At 37.6% G+C, this 21,935-nt stretch overlaps 1 protein-coding gene and 1 long non-coding RNA gene across 2 annotated transcripts in view; both read right to left on the bottom strand.

The window, feature by feature from the left end:
- Window positions 1–21,935, bottom strand: part of LOC123000562 (uncharacterized) — a 107,866-nt gene that overhangs the window by 10,581 nt on the left and 75,350 nt on the right. The window lies entirely within an intron of this gene.
- On the bottom strand, window positions 407–1,342 carry LOC113267187 (olfactory receptor-like protein OLF3). Its single transcript, XM_026515168.4, has one exon. It carries the CDS (start codon window positions 1,340–1,342, stop codon window positions 407–409), a length of 936 nt encoding a protein of 311 aa, XP_026370953.3.

The raw sequence follows: 21,935 nt of genomic DNA, 5'->3' as shown, positions 1-21,935 counted from the left end.
GTCAGAGGTATTAAACTCATATGTCAAAGCCACATTGCTGGTGAGGGGTGGGTCAACATATAAAGCGTGGCTGTCCTCACTTGGAAACTTTTCACTGCATTTCCTAAGGGCAAATGCAGGATGAATAAGAAAGGAGAATGGGGGAATGTGAGCTCTAAAAGGACAGCTAACCCAGCAGACCCCAGCTTAATAACTGAAGCTTTTTTTTTTTTTTTTACCATATGTATAATAGGGCAGTAATACATAGTCGAAATGTGGACTAATGTGAAAAGTTGGTCTTCAAAAACATGCTCACCGTCATCTACCTTATCTGCAAATCCGGGAAAAAGGGCTCATTGATCAATCCCTCTTTGTTTGAAATATTGTTCTTTGGGCTATTGGAAGGGAGGAGAAATTTTTTGAATCTTTACCTTTTTTCACTAAATTTTCCCAAAAGTCTCCTCAGGGCACTCATTACCTCCTTGTTCCTCAAGCTGTAGATTAAGGGGTTCAGCATTGGGGTCACCACAGCATAGAACAGGGCAACCATCTTCTCTTGCTCTGCTGAGGAGCCCGCAGTGGGTCTCAAGTATGTGAAGATGGCTGTTCCAAAGCACATGGAAACCACAGTGAGGTGGGAGGCACAGGTCTCAAATGCTTTGCAGCGTCCCTGGGCAGAGCGAATATGCAGAATGGCAGCAACTATTTGACCATAGGAGAACAGAACCAGGAAACAGGGAAGCATGATCACCAGAAATCCTGAGATGGCCACCATGACCTTGTTGAAGGAGATGTCCACACAGGTCAGCCTCAGCACAGCCAACATCTCGCAGGCAAAGTGATTAATAACATGATGGCACAAAGGTAGCCGGAAAATGATGATTGTCTGCATCACTGAATTCATGAAACCAGCCCCCAAGCACCCGGCAGCCAGCCCCAGGCAGAGCCCTCCATGCATGATGACCGTGTAGTGCAGCGGGTGGCACACCGCCACATAGCGGTCATAAGCCATGGCCCCCAGCAGGAAGAACTCCAAGCTGCCCATGGCCAGGGAGATAAACAGCTGGAGCACACAGCTGTGGAATGGGATGGACTTCCGGGCTGACAGGAAGTGAACAAGCATCTGTGGGACGGTGCTGTTGGTATAACAGATGTCCACAAATGACAAGGCACTGAGGAAAAAGTACATGGGTGTGTGCAGCCTGCTGTCCAGTCTGATGAGGAGGAGGATGAGGAAGTTCCCCAGCATGGTCACCAGATACATGACCAGGAAAAGGACAAATAGGGAGAGCTGAGTGTCCCAGAAGCTGGACAGCCCCAGCAGAATGAACTCACTCATCCATGTCTGGTTTTCTCTGCCCATGAGTCTCTGAGGACCAAAACCAAGTCATGAATCAGTGAACACCAGATACGTAAGGTGGCAGGGGGCCTGACAAGGTCATTTAGATCAAACAGTCACGCAACACTGAACTGTGTGCTTTCCCAGATTATACGTCTCCTTCAGGATTTGGGACCACAATACACCCCATTGATACGGCTCAGATTCAAGGAAGGAGAAATCTCTTCTCCTTCCTTAAATAGGAAAGGTTTTATGAAAATGCTTAGACATTTGAGATGAAATGATTAACTGTAAAATATGCTTCTCTTATTTAGGGCCAGTTCCAAAGCACGGAGTTTGTTTACTTCTTTGTTGGATGCAAGTATTTCCCTCCTCACTGCCTCAAAATCCATATTGAATGGAGCCTAACAGGCATTAACTGATTTTTTTTTTTAATTTACTATTTTACTTCTGGAGTCTCTGTGAAAGTGAAATACTAAATTTCTACCCCTTTAAAATCAGAAATTTTAGGTTGCAAGTTAGAAGGTAGCAAATATAAAATAGATTTGTCGGTAGGAACAAACTCAAAATTACATTTCAGGGTCAGGTAAGTAAAGAATGAAGACCTGGGGCGATCAGCCTCTGTTTTGAAAAATCTTCACCTGCTTGTCTTTTATCAGTGTGAGAGGTAAGAGGAAAGAATCTGTAACGCTTGTTTCATCCTCCTTTGGAAGAGCAGCGTAGCTCTGATAGGTAGGGTATGTCTGTGAAGAAACAAATCAAAGATGCATTAACTAGCTTCTCTAATAAATGATAGGAGCTCAAATACTTGCCACACATATTTGCATATTAACTAAGACAAAATGGAAAACTGGCTGCACATTCTGCTGACTGTCCATATCCTGGGTAGTGAGAGTTATGGTTTGGAGACGACAGTGTGATGGAACATCATTAACTGGAATTAACCCAATGAAAAGACTGTTGATGATCTTTTCCTTTCATCTCCCTTTACTTCTCTTTCCATCTGAAATATTTGACTATTTCCCCTCTTAGGAAACTGTTATATTCCATCCTTGTGCTAATGCTCCCTCTACCATAACTTACATGACCAGAAGGTGATACCTTAGTCTGCTCAATAATATCTCCAAGCTTTCTGATCCTACTGAAGTATTAGTATTTCAGAAAGCTCAAAGGCTCTAGTATTCAGAAATTATCTTTAGAATTCTTAGTAATCTTATTTGCACCTTATTCAAATCACGATTTATAAAAAACTCATGTACTAAATAAAGTCCACTCTCAATTTCCCACATCCTCTAATTACTCTGCCCTTTGGATAGAGAAAGTGAAACTCATTCACAGCTGTCCCAAGGAGATATTATTTGCTTGATGTCTGTGATCAGATAGTGCCATCGAATATGTTATGAAAATCCCACTTTGTGTGAGGGCATTCATGGCAGTAAGGGCAGCTAACCACAGATCAATAGGGTGCCTGAGATGCTTAGCCAGCAGAGAAGGGTCTATGGCCATTTGCATATGATAATCCTTTATCAATGAATAAATCAAACTTGATAAACCATACTCAGTTCAAAAGATAAATTATGTAAATTACAACAAGGGGGGAGCAATAGAAGTACAAAGTGTTTTTTAATTCTTTAGAATTTACTCTAGAGCTTCAAAAGGTTAGCAAGTCACTTTGTTACATTTCTATCAAAGAAAGAGGAAACCTACCTCTTTATCCCTAATGAAGAAGGAAAAGTTGGGATACAAAAGTATCAGGGCCAAAGTACTCAGGTACAAAGGAGAGGGACAAGTGACCTTAAAAGGGAAATGTGTCTAGGACCATCAATGGAACTTGATGCATTTCATGAGCTAGTCCTGAGAAGGTGAACAGGTGAATCTCTAGTGATGCTGAACTATATGAAACAAGTCAGGTAAAGGACCATGACCAGCAGGAGCTACAAGGGAAAAAACAAAACAAAACAAAACAAAACAAAACAAAACAAAACCCAACCAGTGCTGGAGGTAGCTGATGATGAATGTATTCTCAGGTACCAAATAAGAATTTGTTTAAAAATCTGATAATAATCTTGTAGAGTTTTGAGTCTTTCACTTCTCAAAAACTAATAACTACTGAAGGGCTTGATTTTAAAATGTAGCAATGCCTGATTTTAGGTCATTAATTCCCTTTAAAGGCCCAGAAAGATATGGGTTACAAATAGAAACACCCAGGGGTGCCTGGGTAGCTCAGTTGTTTAAGTGTCTACCTTCAGCTCAGGTCATGATTCCAGGATCCTGGGATCAAGCCCTTCATCAAGCTCCCTGGTCAGTGGGGAGTCTGCTTCTCCCTCTCCCCCTGCTCCTGCTCTCTCTCTCTCAAAGAAATAAATAAAATCGTTTAAAAAAAGAAAAAAGAAACACTCATGGTTAGCATATCATGCTTCTATATCACCCTCATGGTTTTTAAAGCGCCTGTCTCTGGGAATGAGTGAACTGCTTTGCCAATAAACATGCATTTCCCAGTTCAATTCTCATTACCTAGTTTCCCCATCTGTCTAAAGGGATCAGACATTCAAGTTTATCCTAATTCACCAGAGGAAGGGAAATAGAGATGAGAATGGAGAAAGTACATAAAATCAATAGGAAAAGGAAAGATTTTAACACAAAAAAAGAGGGTAAAAATAAATAAAAGTTTAAAATGTTTTTGAAAATTTGATATATAAATAAAAGTTTAAAGCAGATTCAAAAGTAAGGTGGAGATGTTGTAACTGATTTAAAAGCAAGCATGCACCACCTTTTCTTCCTGGAATTGTGGTTCAAGCTCCCTAAGGTTACACATCACACGTATTCTTCTCAAAAAAGCAGCACCTGGAAAGTGTGGTATTTCCTAAAGTTGTTAATTGACTAAGTTGCTCTCACCACCCCATCTCCACTTCCTTATGCATATCTACACTGCTCGGGGCAACAGAAAGTTTGAAGCCAGCTTTCCAGATAAAGTCACCTTGTGACCATCATCATTTGAGAATGCTGGTCGGCACAAACCTGTCCGCCGTGCAGATTTCCAGCAGTGGGCAGGTGGGGAGGAGTACAGAGTGGTGGATGGGACCAGACCTGCAGTGGCTAAGCCCAGTGCTTCCTACGGATGCAGCCAAAGCCCTGTGCTAGGTGCTGCATTTCTCAGAGGTATCCAAAACAGCTTTCTCCCCAGTCTGGCTGCCCAAAATATGTTTTCTTTATGTTATCTATATCTGTAGATAACATAATACTGTATGTTAACTGTACTGGAATTTAAATTAAGAACTTAATAATTTTTTTAAAAAACTTAATAAAATTAAAATATATATATGTTTTCTTTAAAGCAATTGCCAGAATGGAACATTTATCTCTCCAGTAACCAGATTCAATCCAATTGCCACATGAGCCAAGGAAGAAGTTGTGTGTGAAGGAAACTCTGGCTTCCTGACTGCTGGTCCTAAGAACCCAGGGGAGCACTCTGAGCATGACTGCCTTACCTCCAGGACAGGAGGTCATCATTGCCCCAGGAAGAGCAGAGATGGGCAAGATGTGGGATTTGGAAGAAGTAACTCTTTTCCCTCAGAGAGACAATCTCCGCAGACCAATTACGCTGTGCTTGTTAGGCTTCTGTTACTTTTTCCCTGAACGGTGATTTCCTCACCTGAAACTCTCACCTATTTTTAAAAGGATTTATGAATCAGAATTTAGTTTTTCCTGACCCAGAACCATGAGAGAATCTGAAGCCCCAGTTTCCCCTGGAGACAGCCTCCTGAAGTTTCCCTTTGAGAAATTAATCTTGCCTGTGATCTTGCCCATGACTTTCTGTCCGTGTACTCAAGACTGTGACCATTTGATCCAAAGTGCCCAATTATTCAGGGATCACCTTCAGGCAACATCTCCTGTAACATGATTCTCTTGTTGCTCAGACATTCTCTTCACAACTGATACAGCTCTTTGGTGAGACTTTTCTCACTATTGGAAGGGTTTTAATTGGACACTATCCAATTATTTAACTACTTTTGTATCTAGATGTTTGTCCTCATATCCTATAAATACAACACAAATTTATGAGCCAGTTTGAGCATCTCAAATTACATAAATGACATATTAATTCTACTGATAGACATTTAGGTTGTTTCTAGTTTGTGGCACACACACACATACACACACTCACACACACAGTCACACTCAACCTTTTGACATATATATCCATTTCTGTTACCTACAAGTGGAATAGCTTCATCAAAGATCATATGCAGGTCTGGCTTCAGCTAATATTGTCAGTTTGTCAAAATAGTTGTGCTGATTATATTCCCATGAACTACGTTTGTATGAGGACTTCTTTTGCTCTAGCCTTTATCCTCAGATTGTCAGTCTCCATCATTGTAGCCATTGTGATGGGCAACAGTAGTATTTCATTGTGATTATATTCCACATTTCTCTGATGACTAATGAGGTTGCGCATATTTTAAAATATTTATTGGACATTGAAGATTCCACTCTCTGAGGTGTGTTAAGTTTCTTGCCTGTTTTTCTATTGGGTTATCTCTCTTTTTCTTATTGATTTTAATTCTTTGTGTATTTTTAATATGAGTCTGTCGTTTATATGGATCACAAATATTTTCTCCCACATTGTGGCTTTTTTATTCTCATAATGGTGCCTCTGATGAAGAGATGCCCTTATTTTAATTTAGTTCTATTTATTGTTTTTCATATTGTTTTGTGTCTTGAGTGAGAAATCTTTGTCTATCGCAAATCATAAAGTTATTGTTCAATGTAATCTTTGGGGGCTTTAATACTTTACTTTTCACATTGAAAACAATAATATATTTGGAATTTATGTCTGTGTATTTTATGAAATAGGAGCCCAAATTTATTGTTTTTCTATGTGGCTATCCAATTTTATTGAGAGACCATTCTTTCATCATTGTTCTCCTGTATTGCCATAAATCAATTTTTGATTTATGTGTGTAGGCTGATTTCTAGACTCTTTTTTCTGACCCATTGGTCTATTGTCTGTTGTCATAAAAATATTACATTGCCTTAATTCCTGTGGCTTTATAATAAACTTGTTTTTATCATAGGGTAAATCCTCCAACTTGATTCTACTTTTTTTTTTTTCTTGGTTACTCTTGGCCATTTGAATTTTCAATCTGATTCTAAAACTATCTTGAAAATTTTCAGGGAAAAAATTTGCTGAAATTTTAATTGGGATTTAACGTAAAAATAAATTTGGGGAGGGGCACCTGGCTGGCTCAGTCAGTAGAGCATGTGGCTCTTGATCTCAGGGTTGTGAGTTCAAGCTCCTTGTTGGGTGTCAAGATTACTTAAATGTAAAATCCTAAAAAAATTTTTTTTAAATAATTGAGAAGTGACTTTTCTATGCTCTTAAATATTCCAATCCATTAAAAAGATATATTCTTCCATTTATTTAATATCTGTTCTTTTTTTTTTTCTATGTAGCAGTGTTGTATATCTCTGATTAGATTTATGCCCAGGAGTGAAGCTTTGAAAGGCTACTTTAGTTAGTATCTTTTAAATTATATAAAAATATAATTGGCTTTTATATATTAACTATGCATACATGAAATGAGTTTTATGAATGACTGGTGCCATTTCTTCATTATATATTTGGTAGAATTCACTGGTGAAGCCACTTGGCCCAAATACTCTTTGGTAGAAAATTCTTAAATATAGATTTAAAGTTTTTAGTATATAGGACTACTCTTTTTATTCATGTGTCCATTTGGGTAGTTTATTTTTCCTAGAAATTTGTCTATTTCATCTAAATATTTACTTCTAAAATTTACTAGCTTACCCATATGTTAACTAGAATTTAAATAAAAACTTGAAATAAAAAATAACTAAATAAAATAGGGGCAACTGGGTCGCTCGGTCAGTTAAGAGTCCAGCTTTGATTTTGGCTCAGGTCATGATATGGTGGTGAGATCGAGCCCAGGTTGGGATCCACATTCAGTGCAGAGTCTGCTTGTCTCTGAAAATCGGTGTTCTTAAATCTTTTGCCGATTATTGATCTTTGTGTGAATGTGAGAAACCTATAAAGGCCAAGGAAAGAACCACCAGAAAGAAGTAAACAGAATGATCTCTAGAGGTGACACAAGGCCCAGGAAAGTTCTCACCAGCCAAATGGAAAGATGTCTAACACACAAGATATCAAGTAGAATCTTCAGAAAAATATAATCTCGGTAATGGTACAAACTTCACTTCAGTTGCTCTGGATACAACCTAACAACTCTTAAAAGAAAATCTCAAAAGATCAAACAAATTCTCAGCAACTGAACTGCTTCCCAGGACAAAGTGCAGAGATATTTAAAAGAAAGCAAAACTACCCAATGCCCCAAAACATAAAATGCACAATGCTTGTAATTCATAAAAATTCATAAAAATAATTCCAGGCATGCAAAGAGGCAGGAGAGTCTCCAGACCATAGCACAAAACCCAAACAAACCATAATGAGGAGAAAAAAATCAGTCAGTGGAAACACATAAAAAAATGACACAGTTGATAGAACTAGGATACAGGCACATTACAATAACCATTACCAATATACTTCCCATGTTCAAGAAGACAGAAAAACCCAAGCACAATGAGAAAAGAAACCAAGGACATAAAAACACCCAATTCAAACTATAAGGTGATGAAATATATATCTAAAATGAAAAATAGACTGGATGCAACGAATAGCAGATTAGACACCGCAGAAGAAGTTGGAGGACTTGTAGACATAGCAATACAACCCAAAATGGAAGAGAGAAAAAAAACAAGACTGAAAAAAATTGAATAATGTTTCAATAAGCTATAAGAAATAACAAACATGAGATCAGAGTTACAAAAGGAAAAGGGGAAGATGAGGTATAGGGAAAGACATAATCAATATTTTACAAATATTAACCCCAAACTTACAAATATGATGAAAAGAATGAATCTATATATTCAAGTGGCTCAACAAACCCCAATTATTTTAAAAAAATACTAAAGTAGTACATCTAGAGAAGAAAGGGGGGGGGGTAAACAGAAAGGGGAATGAACCATGAGAGACTATGGACTCCAGGAAACAAACTGAGGGCTTCAGAGGGGAGGGGGATGGGGGAATGGGATAGGCTGGTGATGGGTAGTAAGGAGGGCACGTATTGCATGGTACACTGGGTGTTATACGCAAGTAATGAATCATCGAACTTTACATCAAAAACTAGGGATGTACTGTACGGTGAATAACATAATATAATAAAAAATATTATTAATAAAAAAAGTACCACATCTAATAAAGCAACCTAATTTAAAAAAACTTACTAAAGCAATTGTAGAAAAATTTACACATTACATACAGAGAAAAAAAGAAAAGACTAACAGAAGAACTGAAGAAAAAAAATGCCAACCAAGAGTTCCAAGCCACTAAAAAAAAATGAAAAAAGAAGAATTTTCAAAAAAATGAAAGATAAATAAAGATGTATTCATCATGCAAATGATAAAAGTATTTATAGTCAGTAGACAAAAGCATTTCAAGCAAAGTTAAGGACATACATCTAAGAAAAATAATAATAAAGATAATTAAAAATAGAAAACAAAAATAATAGAGAAAATCAAAGAAAACAGAAACTAAAAATAAAAAAGGAAACAAAAGCTGATTTTTTTTGGGGGGGAGTATCAATAAAATTGATAAACTTCTATCCAAACCAATCAAGAAAGAGAGAAGATACAAATTATCAATATTAAAAAATGAAATTGATGACATCGTTACTGATCTTAAACACATCAAAAGAATAAAAACAATTTAAAACCTCCCCACAAATAAAACAACAGGCCAATGGCTTCACTGGTGAACTGTACCAAACTTTTAAGGAAGAAATGTTCTAGAAAACTGAAGCAGAAGTAACTTTCCCCAATTAATTACTTAAGCATTACACTGATAACAAAACAAGACAAAAACATCACATATTTAAAAAGAAAAAAACAACAAGTATAGATCAAAATTACTCATGATCATGGATACAAAAATACTTTTTAAAATATTAGCAAAATGTAGCCACCTATATAAAAAAAAATAGAAAGCTCTTGAGGAAGATGGCAGCAGAGTAGGAAGACCCTAGGCTTTCCTGATCCCATGAATGCAACTAGATAACTATCAAATCATCCTAAATACCCCAGAAATCAACCTGAAGACTGGCAGAACAAACTCCACAACTAAAGGGAGAGAAGAGGCCACATCAAAGAAGGTAGGAAGTGTGGAGACAGGGCTTAGAAGAGAAACAGATCACAGCAGCTGCAGAGGGAAGGCAATCATGGGCTCAGAGAAGAGAAAGAGAGAAAGAGAGAAGCACACACGGGAATGCACAAGGGGAACACTTCCCCATAGCTATTGGCTTGGAAAACAAGAGGGGCTGAATTTCATGAGTTCTTATGATCAGTGGGGCTTAAAGCCGGGAGTTTTAAAGGTCAGCAGGCTTGGCTGGGATAGAGCCCTGAGGGCATTGCACTGCTCTTGGAGAGAAGGCAGGCAAGCAACCTGGAGACAGACAGCATGGAAGCAGTGATATAAAGAGCCTGGGGCACACAGTGTGGAGATTATTTGCCCTTCTAGAAGCACGCCCCAGAGAGACAGCATTTACAGACAAACCTCTCTGAGAACAAAGGAGCTGGCTGGTGCCATTTCCCTCTCCCACCCCTCAGTATAAACACAGAGCCATGTTCAGGAAGCAGTGCAGCCCCAACCTACTGGCTTCCTAACTTGCTTACACTAAGCCCCATGCCACTGCAGTCTGGTAGGAATGCCCTTCTCAGTCATACTTGCCTCAGTCCCAGCCTGGGGGGAATTTCCTCCAGAAGACCAGCACAAACCCCTTCCCACATCACATCTCCCAACCAGAGAGCTTTTCAGGGCCTCAGTTACGGTGGAGGTAGTGATGAGTCTCATCTCACAAGCAGACCACAGCACACCTAGTTAAAACTCACCACATTCAGGCCAGGGACCAAACACTGCCACTAGCAGGCAAGGAGAGCTTCTGAAGACAATGGGCCAGAACACAACAGCAGAACACATGCAGCACACACAGGGGATACTCCCTGAAGCCTCAAGCCCTGGGCAGTACATCACCTCTTCTTCATAAAGCCATTACTTTCAGGAACAAGAGAAATAACTGGATTTTCTAACACAGAGAAACAGGAAGAGACTTAGACAAAATGACAAGACAGAGGAATTTATGCCAAATGAAAGAACAAAATAAGGCCACAGACAGAGATCTAAGCAAAACAGATATAAGTAACATGACTGATGGAGAATTTAAAGTAATGACCATAAGGATACTCAGTGGACTTGAGAAAAGAATGGAAGACATCAGTGAGACTCTTACCACAGAGATAAAAGGGTTATTAAATCAATCAGATGAAGAGTGCAATAAACGAGATTAGAAATATGCTTGATGCAATGAACAGCAGGCCAGAAGAAACAGAGGAATGAATTAATTACTTAGAAGACAACATAATGGAAAGCAATGAAGCTGAACAAAAGAGAAAGAAGAATTATGCAAAACAAGATTAGACTTAGGGAACTAAGTGACTCCATCAAATGTAATAACATATATTATAGGAGTCTCAGAATAAGAAGAGAGAGAAAAGGGGGCAGAAAATTTATTTGACGAAATAATACCTGAAAACTTCCATAAGGTGGGGAAGTCAAGAGACATCTATGAGGCACAGAGAACTCTCATAAAAATTAACAAAAGCAGGTCTACATCAAGACATATTGTACTTAAATTTGCAAAATATAGTTATAAAGAAAAATTATTAAAAGCAGCAAGACAAAAGAAGTCATTAACTTACAAGGGGAAAGTCCATAAGGAGAGCCAGAGATTTTTCAACAGAAACTTAGCAAGACAGAAGAGAGTGGCATAATATAGTCAAAGTGCTGAATGGGAAAAATCCACAGCCAAGAATACTCTATCTAGCAAGGTTGTCATTCAGAATAGAAGGAAAGATGAAGAGTTTCCCAGACAAACAAAACTAAAGGAGTTCATGACCACTAAACCAGCCCCGCAAGAAATATTAAAAGGGAGGGGTACCTGGGTGGTTCAGTTGGTTAGGCATCCAACTCTTGATTTCAACTCAGATCATGATCTCAGGGTTGTAAGATCGAGCCCTGCATCCAGCTGTGCCCTGAGTGTGGAGCCTGCTTTAGATTCTTTCTCTCCCTCTCCCTCTGCCCCTGACCCCCTGCTCATGCTCTCTTGAAAGAAAGAAAGAAAGAAAGAAAGAAAGAAAGAAAGAAAGAAAGAAAGAAAGAAAGAAAAGAAGTGTTAAAGGGGACTCTGAGTGGAAAGGAGAAACCAAAAGTAATAGTATAAAAGCAGGAAACACAAAAGCAGTAAAAATGAATATTTCTTTTAAAAATCAGTCAAGGAACTCAAACAAAAAAAGGATATAAAGTATAATGACACATACATAGAATGTGGGGAGGAGAAAAGAATGGGTTCAAACTTAAATGACCATCCGCTTAATATAGCCAGATATTTGCAGAAGAGATTATATACAAACCCAATGGCAACCACAGATTAAAAACTAATGGCAACCATATATGCAAACCTAATGGCAACCACATATCAAAAACTAATAAACATGCAAAGAATAAAGAGGAAGAAATCCAAATACAACACTAAAAAAAAGGCAAAATATAAAAGAGAGAAATACAAGAAAGGATCAAAGAAAATCTCCAGAAACACACACAAAACAAGCAATAAAATGGTAACAAATACATATCTATCAATGATTACTTTGAATGTAAATGGATTAAATACTCCAGTCAGAAGACATAGGGTATCAGAATGGATAAAAACAAAACCTATCTCTAGGAATTTACCTAAGAAAAATTAAAAGTATGTGTTCACAAAGATATAGATATAGATATAGATTTCATTCATAATCACCAAAATCCAGAAATATCTATCAACTGCTGAATGAATAAACAGATTGTGGTACATCCATGTAATGGGACACTAATTGGCAATAAAAAGAAATGAGGTGATACTTCATATGGAAAACCTCAAAGACTCCACTCCCTAATTACTAGAACTCATAGAACAATTCAGTAATGTGGCAGGATACAAAATCAATGCTCAGAAATCAGTTGCATTTCTACATACGAACAATGAGACTGAAGAAAAAGAAATTAGGGAATCCATTCCATTTACAATAGCACCAAAAATCATAAGATATCTCAGAATTAACTTAACCAGAGAGGTAAAGGATCTATATTCTAGAAACTACAGAAAACTGATGAAAGACATCGAAGAAGACACAAAAAGATGGAAAAACATTCCATGCTCATGGATCAGAAGGATAAATGTAGTTAAAATGTCTATGCTACCCAGAGAAATCTACACTTGCAACACCATCCCCAACAAAGTACCAATGACATTTTTCAAAGAGCTAGAACAAACAATCCTAAAATTTGTGTGGAACCAGAAAAGACCCCAAATCGCCAAGGAAACATTGAAAAAGAAAAACAAAGCTGGAGTCATCAAGTTGCCTGATTTCAAGCTGTACTACAAAGCTGTGATCACAAAGACAGCATGGTACTGGCACAAAAACAGACACATAGACCAATGGAACAGAATAGAGAACCCAGAAATGACCCTTGGCTCTTTGGGCAACTAATCTTTGATAAAGCAGGAAAAAACATCCGGTGGGAAAAAGACAGTCTCTTCAATAAATGGTGCTGAGAAAATTGGACAGCTACATGCAAGAGAATGAAACTTGACCACTCTTTCACACCATACACAAAGATAAACTCCAAATGGATGAAAGACCTCGATGTGAGACAGGAATCCATCAAAATCCTAGAGGAGAACACAGGCAGCAACCTCTACGACATCGGCCAAAGCAACCTTTTTCATGACACATCTCCAAAGGCAAGAGAAACAAAAGAAAAAATGAACTTGTGGGACTTCATCAAGATAAAAATTTTCTGCAGAGCAAAGGAAACAGTCAAAAAAACTAAGAGGCAGCCCACGGAATGGGAGAATATATTTGCAAATGACACTACAGATAAAAGACTGGTATCCAAGATCTACAAGGAACTTCTCAAACTCAATACGTGAGAAACAAATAAACAAATCATAAAATGGGCAGAATATATGAACAGATACTTTTCCAATGATGACATACAAATGGCTAACAGACACATGAAAAAATGTTCAGATCAGCCATCAGGGAAATTCAAATCAAAACCACACTGAGATACCACCTTACGCCAGTTAGAATGGCAAAAATTGACAAGGCAAGAAACAATAAATCCTGGAGAGGATGTGGAGAAAGGGGATCCCTCCTACATTGTTGGTGGGAATGCATGTTGGTACAGCCACTCTGGAAAACAGTGTGGAGGTCCCTTAAAAAGTTAAAAATTGAGCTACCCTATGATCCAGCAATTGCACTACTGGGTATTTACCCCAAAGGTACAGACGTAGTGGAGAGAAGGGCCATATGCACCCCAATGTTCATAGCAGCATTGTCCACAATAGCTAAATCGTGGAAGGAGCTGAGATGCCCTTCAACAGATGACTGGATTAAGAAGTTGTGGTCCATATATACAATGGAATATTACTCAGCTATCAAAAAGAACGAGTTTGCTGCAACATGGACGGCACTGGAGGAGATAATGCTAAGTGAAATAAGTCAAGCAGAGAAAGACAATTATCATATGATTTCTCTCATCTATGGAATATAAGAACTAGGAAGATCGGTAGGGGAAGAAAGGGATAAAGAAAGGGGGGTAATCAGAAGGGGGAATGAAGCATGAGAGACTATGGACTCTGAGAAACAATCTGAGGGCTTCAGAGGGGAGGGGAGTGGGGGAATGGGATAGGCTGGTGATAGGTAGAAAGGAGGGCACGTATTGCATGGTGCACTGCGTGTCATACACAACTAATGAATCATCGAACTTTACATCAAAAACCAGGGATGTACTGTATGGTGACTAACATAATATAATAAAAAAAATAAGAACTATAAATAAACATTGAGAAATTTTAAAAAAAGAAGAAAAAAGAAAAAAGGATATAAGTACAAATTCAGCAGACATTCAAAGGACAATAAGCAAAACTATGAATATAGTTATGCCAATAAATTTGAAAACTTAAATCAAAGGATATTTCTGTTAAATTTATGTTAAATAAATAATTTAAGTAAACAATTTCTGTTAAATAAAAAATTTCTGTTAAATAAATTTCCGTTAAAATTTAACTTACGAAAAACTGATGGAATATAAAATATCCTGAAAAAAAATCCTAAAGCCTTAGAGAAATAAAATCTGTATTAAAGGTATTCCCTCAAAGATAAACTATGTGGGTATGTTCCATCAAATTTCCATGAAACAGAATCATTTCAATCGTACTGCACTCTGGAGCTGAAGTATGTAGTTGTGCATTACACAAACATAGAGAGATGAGGTAGTAAGAAAATATAATCAAACCCATGTTTTGCTTGGCAAAGGATGTGCCCTGATATGGGACTTTTTATCCCAAAGGGATGCATTTTTCTACTTGGAACAAAGACCATGTTGTCTTCCGGACCTATAAGCCCTGTTACCAATCTTCTACCAACAGTAGAAAGTTGGGTCACATGATGTCTACATTTATCCCACGTTTACAACACGTAAGTTTACGACAATCTATCAAATTATCATGTTTGCACGAACTGGCTCTTCCTAATTTCTATATGCAGGTGCCATTCAATCATGCCCTTTCCTTTAAAAAAATATAAGAAAAATCAAGAAGTGCAGGGGACTCGTTCAGTCACACTGTCTCCTTCCTCTTAAGTGTCTTCTTATAGATCTCTAAGTGCTCACAGATTATCACAAATCTGACTTTCACCTGACCTCTAGAAAATACCTAAAGAATAGTTAGATAGTGCTTAGTACTTATGATAGCCCTTAGCAGAATTGCATTTCTGTAAAATTGCCTGCAATGAAAATTTATTTTAAAGACTTTTTCTTATCTATAAGACCTTTCTTATCTTTAAGAGACCTTTCTTATCTTATTATAAGCCTCAGTAATTTTACAGAAAATAAAGTACCAATCAAATTAAATTCTTTGTGGCCTTTCCAAATTCTCTCCTGATATTGGTTTCCTCATATTTAGATTGGGAATAATAATGCCAGCTCTCCCTACCTTAGTGGATAAAGTATAAAGGAATGGGGCTATAATAGTCATGGTAATAATCCTTGTTGAATATGAGAATGTTATGAGCTGAATTGGGTCACCTCCAAATTCATATGTTGAAATCTTAATTTCCAAAACCTCAGAATGTGGCTATATTTGGAAGAAGGGTCTTTAAAGAGGTAATTAAGTTAAAATGAGATCATTAAGGTGGGCCCTAATCCAATATGACTTGGTGTCCTTATAAGAAAAGGTTAAGAAACAGACAGGCAGGGAGGGAAGACCATGTGAAGACACAGGGAAAAGACACCCACCTACAGAAAGGACAGAAGCCTCATAAGAAATCAACCCTGCTAACACCCTGATCTCAGACTTCTAGAATCCAGAATTATAAGAAAATACATTTCTGTTGTTTAAGCCACCCAGTTTGTGGTACTCTGTAATTGTAGTACTTACAGCAAATTAATAAAAAAAAAGTAGAATGACATGATAGTTACAAAAACACTTCAAAAATTAAAGCTCTAACACAAAGTAATATTGTTCAAATTAACAGTAACAAATATAATGCTGATACCCATATCTATATGCACTGATTTTTCTCTTAAAAGTTGTTTTCTGTACAAAAGTTTAGAGAGATGCAAAACCTTGCCACTAATCATGCAGGGATTTAGGGACTTAGATCAAGCCAGCTCCAGCATCACCATTCTTTTTTGAATCATAGGTTTTGTAGAACACACTATTTTAAAAATAATACTTTATTTTTTGTAATGATTGTTAATTGACAACAGAAGCATTTATTTAAAATGCTGAACTTTATTAAAAATTCCCAAATAACAACACGATATCTTTGCCCACTATAAAATTCTCTATTGTTGTACCACAATAAAATCAAGTCAAAGTTTTGGTGTTTCTAAATATTCTTTATTACAGTTACAGCTTCTGATTTTTAAGAAAATCAAAGGCAAATAGAATTTGTTTTTCAAAAAGTAATGGTGAACTTTTTAGGGTAACCTTATCTGATATATTAATTTTCTGCAGTAAATATGAGTCACAAATTCTCAGAATAACATAGCTTTATGGAAGTGATTCCCTCCTACTCCAGTTTCCTCACCTTTCAGATAAGGTAAAAAAAAAAAAAAATCTCTGGAAAGTGGTTGGTTTGTGAAGCCCTGGAAGGTAGAGGTTCTCCTGTGAGACCTCTATCTTCTCACCACTAAAAGTAGTAAAACATTGTAGAAGCAGTGTGGGACAATGGTTCAGAGCATGGCTTCCAGAGCCAGATACCCTGTGTTCCAACAGAGAAAAGTGAGAGAATCTTGATAACTATTTTGAGTTCGCAGACATGTTTCCTCATGATATTTGTCACAATAAGAAAAATGACTCCAGAATCCAAACACAAATTTAGTTTTAGTAGGCTTTAAAAACCTAAGAAAAGTCTTCTGTTTCTAGCCAAGACAAGAAACTGGGATTGGATTTACCCTCCCATCTGAACAACTACAGATCAAGACAAAATATTAGTAAGGAGGGCATGTATTGCATGGTGCACTGGGTGTTAAACACAACTAATGAATCATCGAACTTTACATCAAAAACCAGGGATAGGGGTGCCTGGGTGGCACAGCGGTTAAGCGTCTGCCTTCGGCTCAGGGTGTGATCCTGGCGTTATGGGATCGAGCCACACATCAGGCTCCTCTGCTATGAGCCTGCTTCTTCCTCTCCCAGTCCCCCTGCTTGTGTTCCCTCTCTCGCTGGCTGTCTCTATCTCTGTCAAATAAATAAATAAAATCTTTAAAAAAAAACAGGGATGTACTGTATGGTGACTAACATAATATAATAAAAATATATTATTATTAAAAAAAGACAAAATATACAAAACAACAATTTTCACTGGATATCGGGCAATGAAGCACAGCGATCCCTGAAATATGAGAAAGAAATATCATTTTAACACTAATTAAAAGAAACCTGGAGTTTTGATGTTAATACCAGCCAAAGTAGATTTCAGAGCGAAGAATATTACCAGGGACAAGGAAAGGCATTTCCTAATGATAATGGGTTCAATTAATGGAGAACACAAAACAAGTATAAATATTTAGATGCTTAGCAACAGAGCTTCAAAACACGTAAAGCAAAAACTGATAGAAATGCAAGAGGAAATAGACAACTCCGCAATTATAGTTAGAGATTTCAATACTTGTCTCTTAATAATTGATAAAACAAGCATAAGGAAGGGAATAGTAAGGAATCAGTAAGGAAATAGAAAACTTGAACATTGTATCAAACTCAACCTGACATTTATAGAATAATCAGTAACAGAAAATACATTTTTCTCAAGGGTACATGGAATATTTATCAAAATAGAGTATATGATGAGATAATACAAGTTTCCATAAGTCAAAATAATTCAAGTCAACAAAATATGTTAAGGCCTGGTCAAAGTGCCTCCTAACTCTGACAGAGAGCTTAGTTGAGGGAGGGCCACGTGATTCAGGCTAAGCCAATTCAAACCCATCTCTGAGACTTTTCTGTTGGAGCTGGCTGACAAGGTAGGACTTTGTTTCTCATGTCATAATGTATATCTGGGGTCTCCAAGGTTTCTTTTTCCACCTCATGGAGGAAATCTATGAACCATAGAATAGAATAAGGCCTACAGAAAGAAGCAAAGCTGAGAGACAGGAGAAAACAAAGAGATAGACTTCAAAAAAACTTTGGATTCTAGATTCACTATTCAGATACCAGTTCATTACACTTAGTTGTTAATTTTGCATGTATCAGTTTGTTTGGGATTTTATTACTTGGAACTGTAACCATCCTTGCTCTGTGACTAGGATGGCTCTGTGGCTTTTTCACATCTTCAACTAAACATTAATCCACAAGCAGCTGATATCCCAAGAGGGGTGTCCTTGTTGAAATTTACGATGGCTTTGGAATCAGACAAGTCACATCTGCACTGAATCCAGGCTCTAAGCATAGACTGCTAGTTGTCTACACTTGCACAAGTTACTTATACGTGAATCCCAACCTCCTCCTCTGTACCATGTGGATACTAATATCCATATTTTGAGGAGAGGTGTCAACACAAACTTATGAGACTTAGGACACCTCTAAAACTTAGAATTTGTAAGCATAGCACAGGTGCTAGCTAAGATTGCTCTATTCCTCCAGCATTTTATGAATCTGACTTAAATCCTATATTATATATATAGGAATTCTAACACGCCCTATAAAACTTGCTAGATATTTGGGATCCCAAAAAGTGATTAAGCATGTGTGAAACAGTGCTCTCAAAAAACAGAACCCCACAAAACATAGCCATTGCGTGTGTGTGTGTGTGTGTGTGTGTGTGTGTGAGTGTGTGTGCGTGTGTGTGCATGTGTGTGTGTGCGTGCGTGTGTAGAATAGCTGGCCAGGTGTTTAGGCTGCTCAGAAAGGGCTTGATGAAGTATCACAGCACTGCCATCAGGCACATGGCCAGGAACATAACAGACTCTCCAGTGACTCAGGTCCCCAGGCAGGATGAACTGACTCAGCACCATCCTATTGTCCATACCCACGAGGTTATAAAAGCCCAAAATAGGTATAGGAACCAACTGGGTAGAAGAATTTGCTTAGATAGAGTAGGCAAGGTCCAGGAATGGAAACTAAAATAGGCAAAAAACAGATGGGGCAGTCCTCAAGTCTGTAGTTAATTAACCCTAGACTATTTGTCTTCTGTCCTTCATGCTTATGATTCACTTGTGAATATTTGTGCCCAAACAAGCAATAGTTCTCTACAGATAGAGCGGCATTTCTCAATCTTTTATTCACTATTGTTCACCTAAGGAGGGAAAGTTTTTAGATATCTTTTTCTTAACCACTCATCCCCATGAAGTTTTAACACCGCAGACATAGTGGGTGTCTGTTTATGTACCATGGCTCTTTGAAGGACCATAAATCATTACAATAATTAAGATATTTGTATTCCCTCTATAAGGACTAATTTTCACCCCCTCGGGGATAATATTCCCCACATTAAGAATGCATGAGACAGAATTCAATCTTTGTTGCCAAAAATCAGATGTCTGTTTTCTAAACACTTTTCTGGTACCTACTTTTGTGTCAGACTCTACATTGCTTTGGGTGGGCTAGCTAATAAGCCTAAAACATTTTTAGAGGGTTGGAGAGGACAGCAGGTGGGAGGCAATGGGAAAGATGCTCTATCAGAAAAAAACAACAACAGTAGCTAACAGTTATCAGGTGCTTTTTGTGTGTCAGACGTTTTACTAAGTGCTTTACATGTATTTCATTCCATCCTCTCAAACTTCTCACTATGGATTTATTATTCTTCATGTTGTAAAAAATAAAGTTGAGTCTTATTTAAGTTTTGTAACTTGTCCAAGATTGCACTTATTATTTAATATGCTGTTGCACTTTGCTAAGGAAGATAAAGAAGGCTCAAAGGAGTCAGGGAAGAATGTACATACAAGTGATAAAAGAAATGTTCTGTAAGATGAGGGAAAATGATATTGAAGATCAGATTTCACAGAGAGCAGCCTAACCCAATGATGGAGCAGAAAGGACAACCAAACCATATGGACACTGAATTGGTAGGGTGCATCAACATTTAAGAGGGGCAGGTTTAGATCTTAAAATACTGGATTTTAATGGAACATGGGAACACTTGATGGTCCCATTTATCAGGATAAGGAAGAACAGAATGAAAGCTTCAGCTTGAATGTAAGAGAATGTGCTCACTACAGACCTGCCACTGTTGTTAAATTCTTCAAGGACTAAGAAGTAATACACATCATCCAGTTAGTAATCAACAGTTATCTAAGATGGTGTTTGATGCATGATTCATCTCCTCCTTTCACCCATTAGTATGGAGTCCTTAGATCTTGGGTAATTAAACCTAAATGACTATGAGACATGAGATGCTTTATGAAATGGAAACTGAAATGAAAACTACTTCATCTTCTCTCAAAAGCCTTCTCCGATATGACCCTCATTCCACATCCAGGAAAAAAAATGTCCTCTCTCTTTGAATTTCCAGAGCTCTTTCTGTGCATACCTTGTGTTATAATTTTACATTTTTATACTAATTCCTCTATAACGCTATAGAAAACTGCAGCCCAGAGGCCAAATTTGGCCTGCTGCCTGTTTTTGTATGGCCCACAAGAAAAAGATGTGTTTTACATTTTTAAATGGTTGAAAAAAATCAAAAGAAGAATAATATTTTAATAACATAAAATCCAAATTTCAGTGTTCAAAAATTAAGATTTATTTATACTAGCCCCACTCATTCTTTTATGTGTTGTCTATGGCTGTTTTGGTGCTGCAGTGGCAGAGTAGCTGTGAAGGAGACTTGTGTGGCCCAAAAAGCCTAAAACAATTGTAATCTGGCCAGTTACAGAAAGTTTCCCAACCCCTGCCCTAAAAGACTATAAATTTCCAGAGGCAATGGCCATATCTAAACACAACTTTGGTGCCCCACAATGCCTATAGCAGTGTCTTTAACAAAGTTGATGCCCACAAAATGATCATCTGTGACTTTATGTTAGAGAAGGCTAAGAATAAAGTTGCTCATATCAGAGGGAAAATTGGCCTTGTAATTGATATTGCATGAAATGCCCGATAGTGGCAACGACAGCTAATGCGGCACATTATTCTAGACCCCAAATGGGCTTTTAACCTTCATCATTCCCACACCTCTTACTCCTGCCTTTCCTCCTCAGCAATGGGCACCTCCTCTTATTTCACAGAGAAAACAGGGGCCAGTGGAAGCCCTTCACCTCCTGATCACTAACTCCCAAATACTGATCAACCAAATGAGAATTAACAGACTCTGGAGAGACAAAGGGACAGAAAGAGGGCGCCATTTTGAGGTTCTTGAAAAAAGTGAGAAGACCCACAATTATCATATTATTTTTCCTCCATCTCCTACATATGCCTTGTTTAATCATGTCTTCCCTCTTTTACCTTTTTTAGGTGTATTGTCAGAGGTGAGGTACACTCCCAGATGATACTAACTTACTAGATTTACAAAGGTTGAGTAGGACCTCGTGTGTGTTGGGGTGGGGGATACAAGAAGGCTCTTAATATGGAGACTTGCAAGTAGCATCTGCACAGCAGACTGACCTATCTCGAAAATCCAAAATCCACATCAAAGCTGCATTATCTTTCATTGATTGCCTAAGGAAACTGCTTTTCTTATATTAACTACATCTTTGATATTTTACGTATTTATCTCATTGCTTATTTGCTTACTTTATTTCTAAAGTTTCAGAGAAAAAGCCTGAACTTTCAGATTTAGAGAATTTTTGCCTTTGAATGAATGCCCATGTATACACAATAAATTAGCAGTAACTGGATCTCAGATCTTCCTTAGCCAATAATGTCATTGTGTACAAACAACCCTTGGTTATATCCTTATTAGGGGAAAACAACAATTTTAGTTGATATTTCTCCACCCAATTATTTCC

The sequence above is a fragment of the Ursus arctos genome, unplaced genomic scaffold (assembly GCF_023065955.2).
Source record: "Ursus arctos isolate Adak ecotype North America unplaced genomic scaffold, UrsArc2.0 scaffold_3, whole genome shotgun sequence".
NCBI lineage: Eukaryota > Metazoa > Chordata > Mammalia > Carnivora > Ursidae > Ursus > Ursus arctos.
This window is presented reverse-complemented; position numbering and strand designations above follow the sequence as displayed.